The sequence below is a fragment of the Macaca thibetana genome, chromosome 12, assembly GCF_024542745.1.
Source record: "Macaca thibetana thibetana isolate TM-01 chromosome 12, ASM2454274v1, whole genome shotgun sequence".
In the NCBI taxonomy this organism is placed as follows: Eukaryota; Metazoa; Chordata; class Mammalia; order Primates; family Cercopithecidae; genus Macaca; species Macaca thibetana.
Window position 1 is genome coordinate 43090305 of NC_065589.1, and position 17517 is coordinate 43107821.

Here is a 17517-nt window from a genome sequence, read left to right on the forward strand (position 1 = left end):
CTGGAATTGTAGGAGTGAGCCACTGAGCCCGGCCTGGACAGATTATGTTGAATGTTAATCTTAATACAGGATAAAAATCCACTTTTTCCTCTATTGCTAAAATGGTCATACTGTATTACTAATAAAAACTCAGAGTAATATCATAAAACTCTTAGGTGTCTATAATATGCATTTAGCTATAATAATTCAATGAAAATATAATTAGTGGATAAGAGCAAAACTAAAATAAGTATGCTTTAAAAAATTTACGTGAAAAAGAATTTATGTGGTTCAGCACAGTGGCTCATGCCTATAGTTTCTGCACTTTGGGAGGCCAAGGTGAGAGGATTGCCTGATGCCAGGAATTTGAGACCAACCTGGGCAACGTAGCAAGACTCAGTCTCTAAAAAATAAAAAATAAAAAAATTATGTTTGTGTATCTATTTTAATAGAATTACTCATAAAGCATTCTGCAAATAAGGAATTTGATTAGATTAATTGGAGAAAGTTGAAAAAATTTAAAGTAACCAATTATAAAAAAATAATCAAATAGTATAAGACCAATAAATCTTGTATAATTCTTCCACTTTGGGGAGGAAAAGGTGGAAGAAATATGAAGTTTTATGACTGTTGGGAGGTGGGGTGAGGGGAGAGGTTGGATTTTGTGTTTTTCGTTATTTTGGACAAAAAAGAAGTCTTCTATATAGATGACAAAAGAAAAGCAACTAGTGGAGCAACAAAATCATAGCTTTTTCTGTAGATGCAGTTGAAAGCTTAATGATTGTTTTCCACAATTTTGCATTTTTAGGCAGCTCTGTTCTGGCTGCCTGCCTAGAGGCCTTCCAGGCTATCGATATGGAAGTTCAAGAGGGAATCCACCCTTGCCTGGGAGCAGTGGACCTAGTTCCGATTTACCCTCTCTCTGGAGTCACAGTGGAAGAGTGTGGAGTGGTGGCCAGAAGTAAGAGAAAGTTTGGGGTTATGTGTTCTCCTCTTATTGGAAACCACTTTTGCAAACTGAAATAGCTTGTGAGAATCGCATCACTCCTCAGCTCCCTGGGAAAAGTTGATCTTGAAGAACCGTATCCACAATACACTGTGTGTTTGTGACATACCCCTCCACTTTCTATGCCGTGACATTATGGAACACTAAATGTTGTGGGGTATGACAAAAAAAAAATCAATAATTTTATCCCTTACAAATTCACAATGGATCATGAGGAAGCAATAGTGGTTTCTAATAAGTCCTTCAGGCTCTTCAGGGCAGAACGATGGTGTGTTTTGCCTATCTGTGTCCTATTTTCTTGAGCAGGGGTAATGATGAGGTTGAAAATCTACTTAAATGTTAACTCTTACCCCTTTTTCCTCCGACTTTTTTTTTTTTTTTTCCTTTTTTCCCTGTGCACAACTCTCACTAAGATTTTCTTTAGAGCTGAACTGTCACTTGAATGATTTCAGCCCCAGGGGTAAGGTTAATTTGGAAAATTTGAGCTATGCCACTTGAGGTGTTTTTGAATTAGGCAAATTGGGAGGAAAGAAAGAACTTTTGCCTGGACTGTCTAACTGTACCACGGTTAATTACAAGATGCAGAGGCTTATAATCTTCGGGGAAAAATCCGCCTTAGGATAATTGCATTCTTTTCTACCTCAGAAATCCCTCTATGATGTTGTCTCATTTTTAATTAATGGTGAATTGTCTAACATTTGGGATGTAGATTTGGACTTTAGTTGAGCTACATGAAGCACCAGAAATAGGAAATGAGACTTGCTTCCAAAGGAGTGCCTCACTACTTATGCTGCATTTTCATGTGACCTGACAGTTGAAGGGTTATTTCCGAGGGAAATCTTGGCCTCAGACTTGCTTTACGTTTTATCCAAGAAAGAGTTAAAATTCAGCATGGAGGAGAAAATGTGTTCCACACAAAAATGAAGAGTTCAGAATTGTCCAGACCAGAATAATGATTTTAATTGTCTTCAAAACAATTATGGACAATTACATTAAATCTCAAATTAGCTAGTACATGAAGTTCTTCATTACATCGGGACTGGTCCACCCCAGATGTTCGTCCTGCGTAGGAGACCGTTAAGAATCAGTGAGTCTGGACACAGGATTTCTCCCTTCTCTTGCCCTTTGCTTCATTGGCAGCTACTGTACCTCATGATTTAAACATGGACATTTCTAATTAAATGAGAGCTCAGCTGCATTCTTGAACTAATTTATAACATTTGATTTGAAATGTAATAGCTTCAATCTTCATCTGATTAAAAACAGTCCTATACTGTACATGGTTACTATTTTGATGCTCCAACATGCAGTTTTTATTTTTACATTCCCTTTTCTACACAGCTGTTCATCTAATATCATCCAAATTTTTTTAAGTTTTTTTTTGTAACAGCATGCTCAGGCATTCTTATGAGGCAGAAGTATTCACATTCTAGGATCCTGCTGTTCTCAGAACAGTGAAAGGACGTTTTTCTCTAGAATAAGGCTTTCCCAGAGAAACCAGCTGTAACATAATAATCAGCTAACTTTCTCTGGACAAAGGGCAATAAATAGCTTCCCAGTGACATAAAAGAGTTGATACTGATATGTGCAAATTATGTATACTTTGTATGCAAAAATGCTGAATAACATATTTCACAACTTTTTAATATCAGCTGTAAGTTTGCTTTTAGCTTCAGGAAGAGGTTCTTAAGGTGGGTCCAAAGTTGGTATTCAGAGGATTTATAAATAACTGTCAACAATTTTTGCAAGTTTTTCTGCATGTGCATTGTGTGTATATACATAGAGACATATACTCACATATACTTTTGCATATCATTTTAGTTTGAGGACTTTTAGAATACAGGGAACAGTGATGCAGAGGCCCACAGGTGAGGGCAGCCTGAACTCGAGCACCTGCAAAGGACTTCAGTTTGGCTGCATGGAATGTAGAGGTGGGGTGGGATGGGAAAGACATTCCTGGGAATGTTATGAAATGAGGCTCAAGAGGCAATCAGAGGCCAAATTATGAAGTTTTAATTTTTTAAATTTTTTGAGATGGAGTCTCACTCTGTCACCCAGGCTGGAGTGCAGTGGTGCAACCTCGGCTCACTGCAACCTCCGCCTCCCAGACTCAAGTGATTCTCGTGCCTCAGCCTCCTGAGTAGCTGGGACTACAGGTGTGCACTGCCATACCCAGCTAATTTTTTTTTTTTTTTTTTGTATTTTTAGTAGAAATGGGGTTTTTCCTTGTTGGCCAGGCTGGTCTCAAACTCCTGACCTCAAGCAAGCTGCCGGCCTCAGCCTCCCAAAGTGCTGGGATTACAGGCATGAGCCACTGCACTTGGCTAGATTATGAAGTTTTAGATGTCTGGTTGAAGAGTTCAAATCTTGTGCTAAAGGCAGTGGTAACCACTGAAGTGTTTTAAGCAAGAAAATTATATGATTGGCTTTCAGTTCTTAGAAAGAGCACTCTGCCTACATGATAGACAATGGACAGGAATCAGGCTGACCAGTTTAGAAGGATGATATTGGCCTAAGAGAATAGAGAATGGACAGATTGCATGGGATCTTGCTGGTGAGGGACAGAGCAGTGGTGTGATAGTGTTACAACTTAAAATGGCAGAAGAAAGGAGGTTTGGGGAAAAGATGAATACATTTTTTACATGCTGTCATTTGACAGCATGTAAAAGGTTGGCAGAGGTAAAATAATAGTAATGTTCTAATGATTCATTGTGAGCAATGTTTACATAGGTATAATAATGTAACCACTAACTATTCACCCAAATTGATACAAATATTTTGAGAGGATGATTGATTATACAGTTTAGAGCTCAGGTGAGATGTAGATCTAGTCTATATTTATTTAAAGCTTATAGGTTTTCTTCCCAATATTTTGGACATTGGTATGTATGTATGTATTTATTTATTTACTGAGATGGAGTCTCACTGTATCACCCAGGCTGGAGTGCAGTACATGATCTTGGCTCACTGCAACCCCCGCCTCCTGTGTTCAAGTGATTCTCCTGTCTCAGCCTCCCCAGTAGCTGGGATTTCAAGTGTGAGCCACTGTGCCTGGCTGGTTTTCATTTTCTATAAAAACTCACAATTGATCTATTAGGCTCTGTCTCATTTTTATCACTATTAGGTCTCTAAATTTTTTTTTAAGACAGGATCTTGCTGTGTTGGCCAGGCTGGAGTGTAGTGGCATGATCTTGGCTCACTGCAACTTCTGCCTCTCTGGTTCAAGCAATCCTCCCACCTCAGCCTCCTGAGTAGCTGTGATCACAGGTGCATGCCACCACACCTGGCTCATTTTTGTGTTTTCGTAGAGACAGGGTCTTGTCATGTTGCCCAGGTGGGTCTTGAATTCCTGGGCTCAAGCGATCCTCCCACCTCAGCCTCTCAAAGTGTTGGAATTATAGGCATGAGCCACTGCCCCTAGCCAGGTCTCTAAAATTTTTTCCTTTCCTCCTTCTCTGTCTTTCTTTTTGTTTTTATCAAAATGATACAGGCATGTAGCTAAAAATCACATACTGCACAGGGTTTATTCAAAAAATTCTAAGTACCTATCTAACCCCTTTTACCTCCCACCATACACACCCTTCAATTTCCTTTTCCTCAGAGCCAGCCAAGTACTTTCCACTTTTTTACCTTGTTTTAACTCTAGATATCGAAATATCACACTTACACTGGTATGTCTTGGTCTTTCAGTTTTAGGCATTATCTATTGACTTCTCACTGTGGAAGATGAAAATTTAGCTTCCCCTTACCCCACCTCTCATCTCTAACACACACACACACACACACACACACACACACACCACTCACACATCCCAATCTTCCAACATCTCAATATATTTATATCAAAATTTGAGTCAATAGTTAGTGGTTACATTATTATAACTATGTAAACATATGTATAACTATGTAAACATTGTTCACAATGAATCATTTAGAACATTATTATTATTTGACCTTTTCTGCATAACTTTGTATTTTTGCTGGAGTTGGTCATTATCTTTTTGATAATTTGTTTGCTTAGTGTTTTATATACTTACCACTGGTTTGGCTCCAAATTCACTGTCAGTTGTTACATCTCTCTAAGCATCCAGATAGAACACTTCATGCATTCATTGAGGGTTCTATCAATTCCATCTTCTTAAAGAAGTATCTTCTAGAATTCTCCAACCTGTTCCAGTTAGGACTAGCTGCCCTCAGTGTGCTGAGGATAACTGTCTTCATAGGATCTCCCTCAGCCATCATCATGACTTTCATCTTTCTCCATGTTGAACGCCCTGGTCCTCAACCTGAATCCCATATCTTCTCTTTCTCTTTTTTTACTTTCTTAGTTTAAGGTGTCATTTTGGCGGAACACATCCTTTAGTAGCTTTCTGGAAAAAAAAATGAAGTACATTGTTGACCCTTTGCATGTCAGAAAGTGCCATTATTCTCCTTCGCACTGAATTATTAGTTTGTCTTGCTATAGAATTCCAGGTTAGAAATAACTTTAATTTAAAGATGTTGTGTCATTGACTTCTTGTTTCCACATTGCTATTGAGACTTCTGAAACCGTTATGACTCCTTATTTTTTGTATGTGACCTTTCATTTCTCTCTGGAGGCTTGTGAGGTCTTTGCTTGGTTCCCAGTGTTCTGAAATTTCTCTCAAGTGCTTTTGTATGGGTTTGTTTCCATCCATTATGCTGGATACTTGGTGAGTCCTTTTATTCTTTGAAACTATTGTCCGTCAGTGCTGGACAATTCTTTTAAATTATTCCATTGATGATTTCTTCCATTTTCTCAGTTCTTTCTAAAAGCCTCATTATTTGGAGATTAGAACTCTTTTACTGGTCCTCTGCATTTACTTTCTTTCTTATTTTCCATCACTCTATTTTTATAACACGTTCTGGCAAATTTCCTCTACTTTCTATCCTAGCCTTCCATAAGTTTTTTATGGCTTCCATGTTAATTTCTAAGTGCTTTCATTTACTCTGTAAATGTTCCTTTTATTTTACTTTTCAAGAGAACATCCTGGTTTTTTTCATGAATGTATCATTAATGGATCATCGTGGTTTCTTCTTCCTGCATAGTCTCCCCCCACCTTACCCCCTTCACCCCATTGCTTTTTCTTGTTTTTTTTTTTTTTTTTTATTTTTGTTTTGTTTTGTTTTTTAAAGGCTTTCCTAAGATGTTTGATGATGCCTGGTTGGCTGTTTATTCTGAGTGGATGCTAGAAGGCTGAATGGACATTCCGAGTATGCACATGGGGTTTGTCAGCTGTAGGCTGACATGGCTGGGTCGTTTCTTTGGGGAACTCATACTTCAGTATCTTTTTGTCTTTCCTCTTGAGCTGTTCATGTTCCCCAGAGAAGGATCTTCCAGTGTCCAGCCTGGAGTGGAGACACCACTGCCAGTGTTTTAGAAGCTAAGTTGCACAAAAGGGCTGAAAAAATCTCAACGTTTAGATTGTCAATATAAACATTCTTTTAATTCCTCTCTTTTTGTTACTTACCCCAGCCCTCAGCTGTGTCCATATTCCCCAGCCCAGACACCTTGTGTTTTACCTCTTGCATATTCTGCCAGGGTGTGGCAGGGCAGGTGCCTGTGTGGATCAGGGATGGGCTTTGACCGCTGCTGAAGCTGACTTCCCACCCATCTTCCGGTTTTGAGCTTCCCCTTTGCCTTCCCTCCCAAAGTGGGGCTGCCAGTTCTGCCCACTATCAGGTGTCTGTGGGATGCATCAGGCGCTTCTCTGCTGCTCCACTTGCTGCCTTGGGTCTGCCGAATCACCTCCCCCTCACACGTTTTCTCTGCAGCTTCCACTGCGATTGCCTCCTCTTTATTTCTGTTTGTTTGAGTTGATTTTTTTGAGTAAAAAAATTTCTTTACCATTTTTTTTCCTTGGGGTTTCTGGAAGAAATGAAAGTAAACATATGCATCCACATTTTCATGTTTTCCTGGAAGTCCCTACTTCTCTTGGCGATTTTAAATCATCGTGGATCTTTCAGGAACAATGCATTCACCTCACTTGGAATCATTGGTAAATTTTCAGGAGCATTCTTCTTTTGTCTGACTTCTACTCAGTATTGAAGATATTTAGTCTGATTTTCTGGACTTCTGTCAAGTTTCTATAGACAATTTCTCTGCAGGATACTGTGGACCTTGATGCTTCTTGTATGTGTTCTACGTCTTCCTCACTCCGTGTTTTCACATGCTGGACCCAGTGTCTCTGTAACATGTAAAAGTTTCTGTTTACACACAAACTTTCATGAGAAGGATTGAGTGATGATAGAGGGGAAGGGTCAGCGCCGAAGGTTCTTAGGCAAATTCTCCCAATGCCTTGACAGTGAAAATAGGCTTAGCTAACATGTAGGCTCATAATATTCAGCTTTAAGAGTCTAGACCATAGTTAATGGATTTTATAAATGATATGGAAACTTGCTTTTTGTTTCATGTCATTGATCAAATGAATATTTGTACAATGCCATATCAACTAAGGTCATTATTTAGAGAACTGGAAAGATAAATGCTAGCCATGTAAGTTATATGAATAAAGAAATAGCTCTGGCATGACTGATTCTTATTTTTTTGATTTTTAAAAAATATATAAAACATTAAGGACTTTGATCAGAATGATCAGCCTTGTAGATTTTTTTTTCAGTTATTCTTATGACTTGGAGGATGTGTGCCATGACACATTCACACAGCGTCAACACTCGCATGGTAGTCTTGAGACCCTTTGATTACCTTATTACAGATTGTCAAAACATGGGCTGATCTAGCAAATCAGGAACAACTTTTCACTTTAAGAATTTCTACTCTGATTCTCCAGTTGCTATGGAGATTGTCTCATAAAACAGTGTTGGATTTGGTTGAGATCAGTCAGTTTAGATGCTGGGTTCTGATAAAGTTCTTACCACCATCAACACTACCCTCATTGCCATAACATAAAAACAATAGTCGATTTTACAAATGTGTGTAAACATATTTAGGGCATAGCATTTAGTTGGAGAATTACAGGAATACTGCCACAACAGAAAAATCTGAGAAAACAAGGGATTGTGCATTGGGAAAGTACTTAAAATATTAAGATTGATTTCCAGTGACTTTAGTACCTTTTAACTATGAAGGAAAGTTACCAGGTTGCTCATAAATGCATATTGCCTCAGGCTGAATAAATGCAAGAGGAGTCTACCAACCACTGTAAAACAGGTACTAATGAAGAAGGAAAGGCCAAATGGGAGAACTGGGATAAACAAACTTAATCTTCCATGACCAGCATTTGTGGATGAACCCAGCCATACTTGAAAAAGCTGCACTCTTTTCTCTTACTGTGGCTTTGCTACAACCTGCAGTGTGAGTGATCAAGCAAGTTAACCCCATCGGGCAACACTTGACTTGTCGGGGACCAGAGCTGGTGGATAAATGCTTGCCTCTTTTGTCCCTGAGATGGACAATTCTGAGGCCCATCTCAGCAGGATTGAGTCCCAGTTGCTCACGGCTTGATAACATACCCTGGTATTGACTTTTACTCCTTCCCTGTATCACTCCTCCATTTTTTTTTTTTTTTTTTTTTTGAGACAGGGTTTGCTTTGTTGCCCAGGCTGAGTGCAGTGGCACAACTGGGGCTCACTGTAGCCTTGACTTTCCAGACTCAAGTGATCCTGCCACCTCAGCCTCCCAAATAGCTGGGACTACAGGCATGTACCACTATGCCTGGTTAATTTTTGTATTTTTTGTAGGATGGGGTCTCCCTGTGTTGCCTAGGCTGGTTTCAAACTCCTGGGCTCAAGGGATCTGCCCACCACGGCTGGCCCCTGTCTCACTCTTGATATAAAAGCAATAGGGTTTATTGAAATATTGACAAGTAGCTGGGAGTGGTGGCTCATGCCTATAATCCCGGTACTTTGGGAGGTCAAGGCGGGAGGATTGCTTGAGCCCAGGAGTTCAAGACCAGCCTGGGCAACATAGGGAGACCTTGTCTCTACAAAGAAAAAAAATAAAAAACATTAGCTGGGTGTGGTAGTGCGTGCTGTAGTCTTTGTTACTTGGGAAGCTGAGATGGGAGATCCCTTGAGCCCAGGAGGCTGAGGTTGCAGTAAGCCATGATGTACTACTTGTACTCCAGCCTGGGCAGCAGAGCGAGACCCTGTCTCAAACACAAAACAAACAGACAGAAAAAGAAATATCAACAAGAATAAATGTCTTATAAGAATCTCCTAATTGGAACAAATAGGTGGGGTACATGAAATCCATGCTGCCTGACTATATACTTCTTGTAATTGTTTCCCAATCTAGAAGCCACAGGTGAGATTTAACAGTTAAAAATTAGGAGACCCCTCCCCAGCCAACCACTTCACCTAGGTAAAAGATCTCTTAGAACACTCAGTGTTAAACCAGGAGTCATTGTGGGAGACATCAAACATTCACCCCTTACTAACAAAGGGAGCCCTGGGGGGCCTCAAAGTGGAGGGGTTTTAGGTTTTCTGATTTTCAGTAAATATCTACAACACTCAGAGATTGGCATTTTATATGATTGCTGATGGTGTTTTAGAGATTGTGGATCTAGTAGGGGTTTATTACTGGTGACTGAATACTAGGCTCTGGTATTTTTAAGCCCAGGCCCCATTACTGTGGAGATGTTTTTCCTGAATCCCTTTTCCTTTTATCTTTCCTTCTTAGTTTTTATAGTGGCTTCCAGTGTCAAGGCCACTAGGACTAGAAAACTCTGAAGAAATGATATAATAATGTTAGTGACATTGATGGGCTTGTAGATTAAGTGCAAGTCTCTCCACACCGTCCTGCACCCAGCAGCCCATCCACCTGTTCTCTATTGGTAGAGTCTCCTTCCTTCTCAGGAGACTCACAGCCTGCAATAACAATGACAACAATGTATGGCTGTAGTATTATGATATTACAATAATTATGGCATAATTAATTAATTATCGTTATTATGTGCCTATTAAAATTACATAAGTTGAATAATTCATTCTCCAATTTTAATTACCTAAAAATATGTAGTAAGATAATATTTTGAGATGTTAATTGTTGTGCTTTTCTTTTCCCCATAGCCTGTGTGGGACTGTCTGAGTACCTTGAGGGGATTATAGGATTGTTATAGTGACAGTGCAGAAGTAACAGTGTTCATGTTCTATTTATTTATTTATTTATTTCTTTTAGAGACAGGAACTTGCCTGTTGCCCAGGCTGGAGTGCAGTGGTGCAGTCCTAGCTCCCTGCAGCCTTGACCTCCTGGGCTCAAACGATTCTCTGCTTCAGACTCCTGAATAGCTAGGACTACAGGCATGGATCACCATGTCCAGCTAATCTTTAAATTTTTTTTGTAGAGACAGGGTCTTGCTATGTTGCCCAGGCTGGTCTGGAACTCCTGGCCTCAAGTGATCCTCCTGCCTTGGCTTCCTAAAGCTCTGGGATTATAGGCCTGAGCCACCACACAGCCAGAATTTTTGACAATCAAAACCAGAGGCTTTGGGAAAGCAGTGCACAAAGTTTATAGCATAGCAACGAAATTAGAAAGAGTAGAGAAAGAAGGTCACTTCACTCCCTCCCCCCAGGGAAATAAGAGTATTGGGGTGGGTTTAAGAGGAGAGCATGACAAATAGTACACGTCTTCCTTTCCCACATTTGGAACCAGCCCCACAGAAGAGAAAGGCAGGTGAGAAATGGCAATGCTACAGTAACTTTATTACTGATAAAACTAGTATTGGCGGCTGGGTCTGCCCCACTAGAGAATTAGACTAACCCAGCCGGCCACAGGCAGTACTGGGCAGCCAAGGCCTGAGGCTGGACAGCTTTGTGGTGAGGAGGAGTAGCCTGGAATGTGTGTTTCCTGCTAACAACCAGTTCCTAAGAAGGAAGAGGGAGGCAGGGTGGGTCTGTGCACATCCAGTTTCTCTCCCAAACTCCCCATCAGAGAATGAAAGTTAGGAGGGAGGGAGGCTGGTGTTTTAGTTTACTAGGGCTGCAATAACAAAGTACCACTGTCTGGGTGGCTTAAACCGTAGAGATTTATTGTCTCACAATCCTGGAGGCTAGAAGTCCGCAATCAGGGTGGCAGCAGGGCTGGTTCCTTCTGAGAGGTGTGAGGGAGAACCTGTCCCATCTTGGCTTGCACTTGACCTTCTTCATGGTCACATGGCATTCTTTCTGTGTATTGTCTGTGTCCCAATTTCCCTTTTTTATGAGGACCTCAATCATATGGGATTAGGGACCCAACCTACTGTAGTATGACCTCATCTTAACTCATTACATCTGCAATGACCCCATTCCAGATTAAGGTCATATTCTGAGGTACGGGGAGCCAGGACTTCAACATATGTACTTTTAGAGAACACAATTCAGCCTGTAACAGACAGCAAGATGAGCAGAGCTCTCTCCATGAGGAAGAAAACATCAGTAATGGGTGGGAAGCATTTTTCTCCAAAACATAGTTGAAAGAGGTTGGAGAAGGGTGTGTGGAAAAGGTCGTTGTCTGAAAGGTGGGGATATGAAAAGGGGGAGGGCAGGACTTGACTCCTTTGGGGGGCAAATGGTGAGAGGTAGTACCAGCTTTGAGACCACTGAGAGATTATTGTGCGTTGTCTGTGGCCAGCAGCCAAGAAGAGGCTTGAGAGCTGAACACACACAAGGAAAGCAAAGTAACTCGTGCAAAGCATTTGTTTGCCCTTTTGAGGAGCACCAAATAGGTGCAAGAGCCAAGTTAACTCTTTGTTGCTGTGGGGAGTAGGCTTAATGCTGAAGGCTATTTATACATTGCTGATATGTTATCCAACAGAAGGATTCCTGGCCATTCCCAAGGCTTTGCCATGACCCATCTGAACTACTCTTTGAGGAACCTTTAGCATCTCTGTAGCCTCTCTGAAAGATAGCTAGAGGTCCTTAACAAGCAGGGAGCAGTATATGGAAGTGAAAGGCCAATACCAATTCCCCCCACTCAGGATGTATATGTATACGTCTGCCGGTCAGTCTCTGATCAGCATGAACTAACCAATAACATCACATTCCACTGTGGTTAGACAAGGAAGCAAGATGGGAAGTGGGCAGGATAAGAATTTGAAACTGGACACTCTGGCTCACACCTGTAATCCCAGCACTTTGGGAGGTTGAGGCAGGTGGATTACTTGAGCTCAGGAGTTCCAGACCAGCTTGGGCAACACTGTGAGACTATATCTTTACAAAAAATTTAAAAAAAAAAATTAGCCGGGCGTGGTGGTGTGTACCTCTAATCTCAGCTACTTGGGAGGCTGAGGTGGGAGGATCACTTGAGCCTGGGAGGCAAGGCTGCAGTGAGCTGTAATGGTGCCACTGGACTCCAGCCTGGGAAACAGAGCAAGACCCTGTCTTTAAAAAAAAAAAAATTGGGGAGCTGAACAATCTGAGTTCAAATCCCACATCTGCTACTTGTTTGCCAACTGGCTTGAGAAATTTTTTAATCTCTTCTTTTTCAGTCTCTAAGAGTTTTTGTATCTGTAAAATGGGAGAATAATACCATTGTATCAGGATGGTTATGATAATTGATGACTGTGTAAAGTACCCGGTCCTCTGCCTCCTACCGGCTGTCATTATTTTTAGTGTTTCTCCATTGCCTTGTAGAGGGGATACTGAGCAGTTGGAGCCCAGGAGAGGCTTTATTCACCATAAAGAGAGGTGGATCCCCCTTTTCTGTTTTATGAATCAAGATTCCAAATAAGGTACCTTCTAAGAAAAGGGATTGCACAGCAAGATGTTAGAAAATCACTTGAGCAAGAGATGTCTGAAGTGCTTTCAGCTCTGAAATTTAAGTTCTATAGCAAACAGCTTCTCCTTTATCAGTTCTTCATTTGCAAAATGATATTCAGTACCTATTTCAGAGAAATATTATGAAAATAAATGGAGAGGTGTTTGTGAACATCCAGACAGTCTTGGAGTGCCTGTTATGTTTCCATTTCCTATAGTAAATACTATTGTGACTTTTAGAGAAGTATAACAAAGTACCTTTCCCCAACAAAACTGAGACCATGAAATCTGTGCGTGAAGCCATTAGAGAGCACCACAGGACACAATAAAATGAGTTACGGAGTACAGTATAAGTTAAATATGTTAGACCACTCAGGAAAGTATAATTCTTTAAATGAGTAATATCACATCTGCACAAAGTGGTAAATATATCAGCATATGCCCTACAAAGGAATAATAAGCTTCTGTACACATATCTTTATGAAACTATATGTTATATACAAGGAAATAATAACCTTCTTGGATTATTGGTTATGAATATATATGTAAAATATGCCCCAAACTCCTGATATACTATATACTTTCATGAATACTTATATCTGTATCTCCATGAAATTGTATGATACTTTAAGAGTTTGAGGGCACCTTATTTTTCTGTTTATAGGGAGGAGAGTAGATAGGTCCAATTTTTTCATTCCATAGCTGGAAAGCAGACCTAGACACATTAAGAAATTCACTTGTAGTTTTTTCTATCAAGACAATAATAGAACAAAGAATGCTCACAACCATTTATTTATTAGACCTTGCTGATTTTTTAAAATTAATTCTCTGTTTCAAAATTTTGAGTATACAGTTAAGGTTAAAATTCACCTCTGATCACTACTTTCATTCCTGGTTCTCTGAATGCCCCCCTGCCAAATTATGGTAAGAGTATAGCATGACCCAAATCCAGAATTTTCTACATGCTTTACTTACATATGTGTATAAACCAATAAAACCAATATAGTATTGCTTGGATATGTTTGTATTAGAAATGCTCTCATACTATAATTTTTTCATTCAGCAAGATAGCTTAGAAATATATCCATGGTATTACATATAGTTCTATTTCATTCTACCTGCTTTATAATTATCATAGTATGAATATAACACATTTTGTCTGTTCTCCTGTTTGTGGACATTCAGATTGTGTCTTGTTTTTCCTAGATCAAATAATGCAATGATGAACATTCTTGAATAGTCTCTGTTGTCACAAATGCAAGGCTTTTCCTAGAGCAAATACAAAGGAGTGGAATTGTTAGGTTAAAACATTAAAAAAAATTTTTTTCAGATTAATTTAACATGAAAATCAATTAAGTGCTTATCCTGACCTCATTTCCATAATAGGTAAGTTTTTTTCTTTGCATTTTATTTTTTACCGTCATGCCAATAATAAACTGACAACTCAGAGATGCAAGTGAAATTACTTTTTCTTAGCAAGGCCTGTTCATTTGGAAGTGTAGATGTTGTTATCAGCCTATCGTGGTTTTTAAGTTTGTCCTTTTGAAGTGAAACATGGTGGAGTAAACAGTAGCACCCAGTGATGTGCAGTAGAGTTTCGTTTCTTCCCTTAAATTGTTTTCCGCTACCTCAAGAAAAAACAGGCAACAGAACGTGTCAGTCGAAATGCAATTTAGGAATTGCACTTGATCTCATTTTTCAGCCTGATGTTTCTGCTCTTTCATCATAAAGATCAGCTGCATTTTATTTTTTTCAGTCCCTTAGAATAACATCCAGTTCTAGTCAGCATGTTTAATGTGCTTCTCAATGATGTTCTAGCACAATAAATTTTTGTATCTCGTGCATGTGTACATATGGTAAAAATTTCTTCAGGTTCTAGCCATGTGGGGGAGGAATACTGCGGTCGCTTTGTTAATGCAGTGTTTGTGTTGGAGCAGTTAGGGCCCCGCGCTTTAACTCTCAGCACTGGGCGTAATGAGACGGCTTTGATGGTGGTGTAAGAGTCTAGTGGGATGGTCACAGCTTCACACTTCAAAGCAGAGCATATGGGACGAATACTGGTTAGCTTTGTACTCTTTGGGGATGGTTGGGAGACAATTCTTAACAGCTCTGTTTAATGAAGACATTGGAAAAGAAATGTTCTATCTTTAAAATAATTTTGAATTGCAAAGAGAGAAATTTCCACCACCCCCCTTTCATAGACTAAACTAAGAATAATTTTTCCTAGTCTGCACTTAATTAGAGGCAGTGCAGCATCACACTGCTATACTGTATTTTCAAATGCCACTCTTTTTAAACATACTGTAGCAAGATTAATCGGCCAGTTTTAGTTTATGTGCATGAGTTTAGGCAAAAACTTTTAGGGCTATCTGTTTTATCATCTGAAATTTTTATGACTTCTGGTAGAGAATTTTACCTTCTTCTCATTAAAAAATATGTAAGTAAAAAATCAGCTAAATAAAAAAAACTTGGCTGTATTAACAGCTATACTAAAACTAGAGGATGCTTGTAAGCTTTTAAGTCTAGCACCCAGTTTAATTTTTAGATTTTGTGGGTTTTTTTTTTTTTTTTGTACTTGATTTGAGTCTCAGGTGATATGGGTTGGAAAATGTTCTTTTTGATTGGTTTGTGCTTAGGGAAAGGTTTGATACTTTTCTGAGTATCATTTGAATCCAGGTTTAAGAATAATAGTGAACCATGCATTTATGCAGTAGGTCACAGAAAAGAGAATTTACCTTTTCCTAGAGGAGAGGGAACAGAAGACTCTTGAGGTCTTTTTTCTGAGTTCTGCATTTTGGCTGGCATCAGAAATATAAGAAAACGAATGAGTTATATTCCTTGAACTGCTGAAATGCAGTTCTGTTTAACAATTCAGTTTCAAGTCCATTTATATCAGTAGTCCTAAATTGCTCCTGAAAGAAAGAAAAACAGAAGGGAAAATAATGATATTAAATACTACTGTAGACAGATACATTTAATTAAGCAGATTCTTAAGTCCTGAATTAATGTACTACTTTTACTGTTGTATATTCTTAATAAAATACTACATTTAGCCACAATTATGTCTGTTATAGGCTTAGAAAAGACATTTATGTTACGAATATGAAGCTTAAACTTCTCATTGCACTGAGAAACATCTAATTACATCGATTCTTCTGCAAAGAGGAATATAACCAAACTCACAGAAGTCTCTAAAGTTAAGCCTGAAAAGAAAGTGCTAGATATTCATGTATAGGAATGACTAAAAATTATTTTTTAGCTAATAAGATCAGCCAAACATGAAGGTTAAAAAATATATATTGTTAAAAAGCATTTTGGTATTTCCTTAAATCAACCCTTTTAGAATATGACCAGAGAAATTGGAAAGGGCAGAACCACTAACAATAGTGGTGAGAAAAGCTTCTTAAAATGGGGGGGAGGGGAACCTAAAAAAGTTGGTCTTTTAATAAAGAGTGATTTAGGAAGCTGCAGTTTTGTTCTGCCTGTGTCAAAACTATATGGTGGCATGATATTCTTTCTGAACAGGTGGTTCAGATATCTGCCCTGTCTAACAAAGCTGATCTGCGCGGATATCCCGTAGGTACATGTGGTTTTGACTGCTGTGGATATGACCACTGCTCTAAGGACAGAGCATAAAATTTTACACGACTATGGAAAATTGATCCCATGGTTTCTCACTAGAAATACAGTATGTTCTCGCTGGTGTTGAACTCTCTTCTCGTTTTGTTAGCAGAGTGACTCCTTATTCCCATTTGTTAGTTTAGAATGGACACTGAATTTTTTTTTTTTTTTTTTTGAGATGGAGTCTCTGTCTGCCGCCCAGGCTGGAGTGCAGTGGTGCGATCTGGGCTCACTGCAAGCTCCGCCTCCCAGGTTCACGCCATTCTTCTGCCTCAGTCTCCCGAGTAGCTGGGACTACAGGCGTCCGCCACCTCGCCCAGCTAATTGTTTTGTATTTTTTAGTAGGGACGGGGTTTCACTGTGTTAGCCAGGATGGTCTCGATCTCCTGACCTCATGATCCGCCCATCTCGGCCTCCCAAAGTGCTGGGATTACAGGCTTGAGCCACCGCGCCCGGCCTAGAATGGACACTGATATTCCAGGTTTGCAGTGCCAACATCAGCAAAGTGCTTAGGAAGCAAAGTCAGTTCATTCAATTTGATAAACCTTTATTGAGTAACTAGAAGGCACTGCATTCTGGGATTTTGAAACTCAGAATGGAAAACAAAAGCTCAAGATTAACTATTTAATACAAGTCTGTTAGATTTGATGCTATCAATAAAAACAAACAGAAGCTGTAGAATATTCTAACACAAGGATGGGAGAAATGAATTCCAGGAGAGGGAGGGCACAAATACGAAGCAGGGCTTAATTCAGGAGTTTGGGTTTCCTGGGACTCTTTCACAAGGCTACAAGTTTGGTTCCACTGTAGAGGGAAGTGGAACAAACAGCTTAGAGAGCTGCAGTGAGCAGTGGCTTTACAGCAAATCTGAACAAAACTGTTCCTTTAAACGATAATGCCACTTACTTGATAACTGATGAGACAGTTTTCCACAGGCTTGAGCTTGAAGTATTCATAATTATTATCTTCTTTAAGATGCCTATGTGATTCACTTGATGTGGACATTTGAAGTTACAGGGGATGATTTTTATGCAGATTAATTGAGAAAACCATAATATAAAATCAAAATTAGCCCTTTTGAATATATAATTCATATAACAAATAAAATAGCTTGGTTGTTAGTAATTCTGTAACTAAATAGGAGACTTTTTTTGAAACACAGGCTGTCTAAATTGTTTTCCAACAAAATTTCAAATACC

At 39.4% G+C, this 17517-nt stretch overlaps 2 protein-coding genes across 5 annotated transcripts in view; one reads left to right on the forward strand and one right to left on the reverse strand.

Moving 5' to 3' along the window:
* SPATS2L (spermatogenesis associated serine rich 2 like) overlaps positions 1-17517 on the reverse strand; it is a 1108221-nt gene that overhangs the window by 632994 nt on the left and 457710 nt on the right. The window lies entirely within an intron of this gene.
* The window catches only part of FTCDNL1 (formiminotransferase cyclodeaminase N-terminal like), a 90460-nt gene that overhangs the window by 5875 nt on the left and 67068 nt on the right, over positions 1-17517 (forward strand). For 2 of the 4 annotated variants that reach the window (XM_050750736.1, XM_050750734.1), the window contains exon 4: positions 788-940. The exons of the other annotated variants lie outside the window; for them this stretch is intronic. In XM_050750736.1, coding sequence (XP_050606693.1) covers positions 788-940 — 153 coding nt within the window. The remainder of the gene's footprint in view (positions 1-787; positions 941-17517) is intronic. 4 annotated transcript variants of the gene reach the window in all.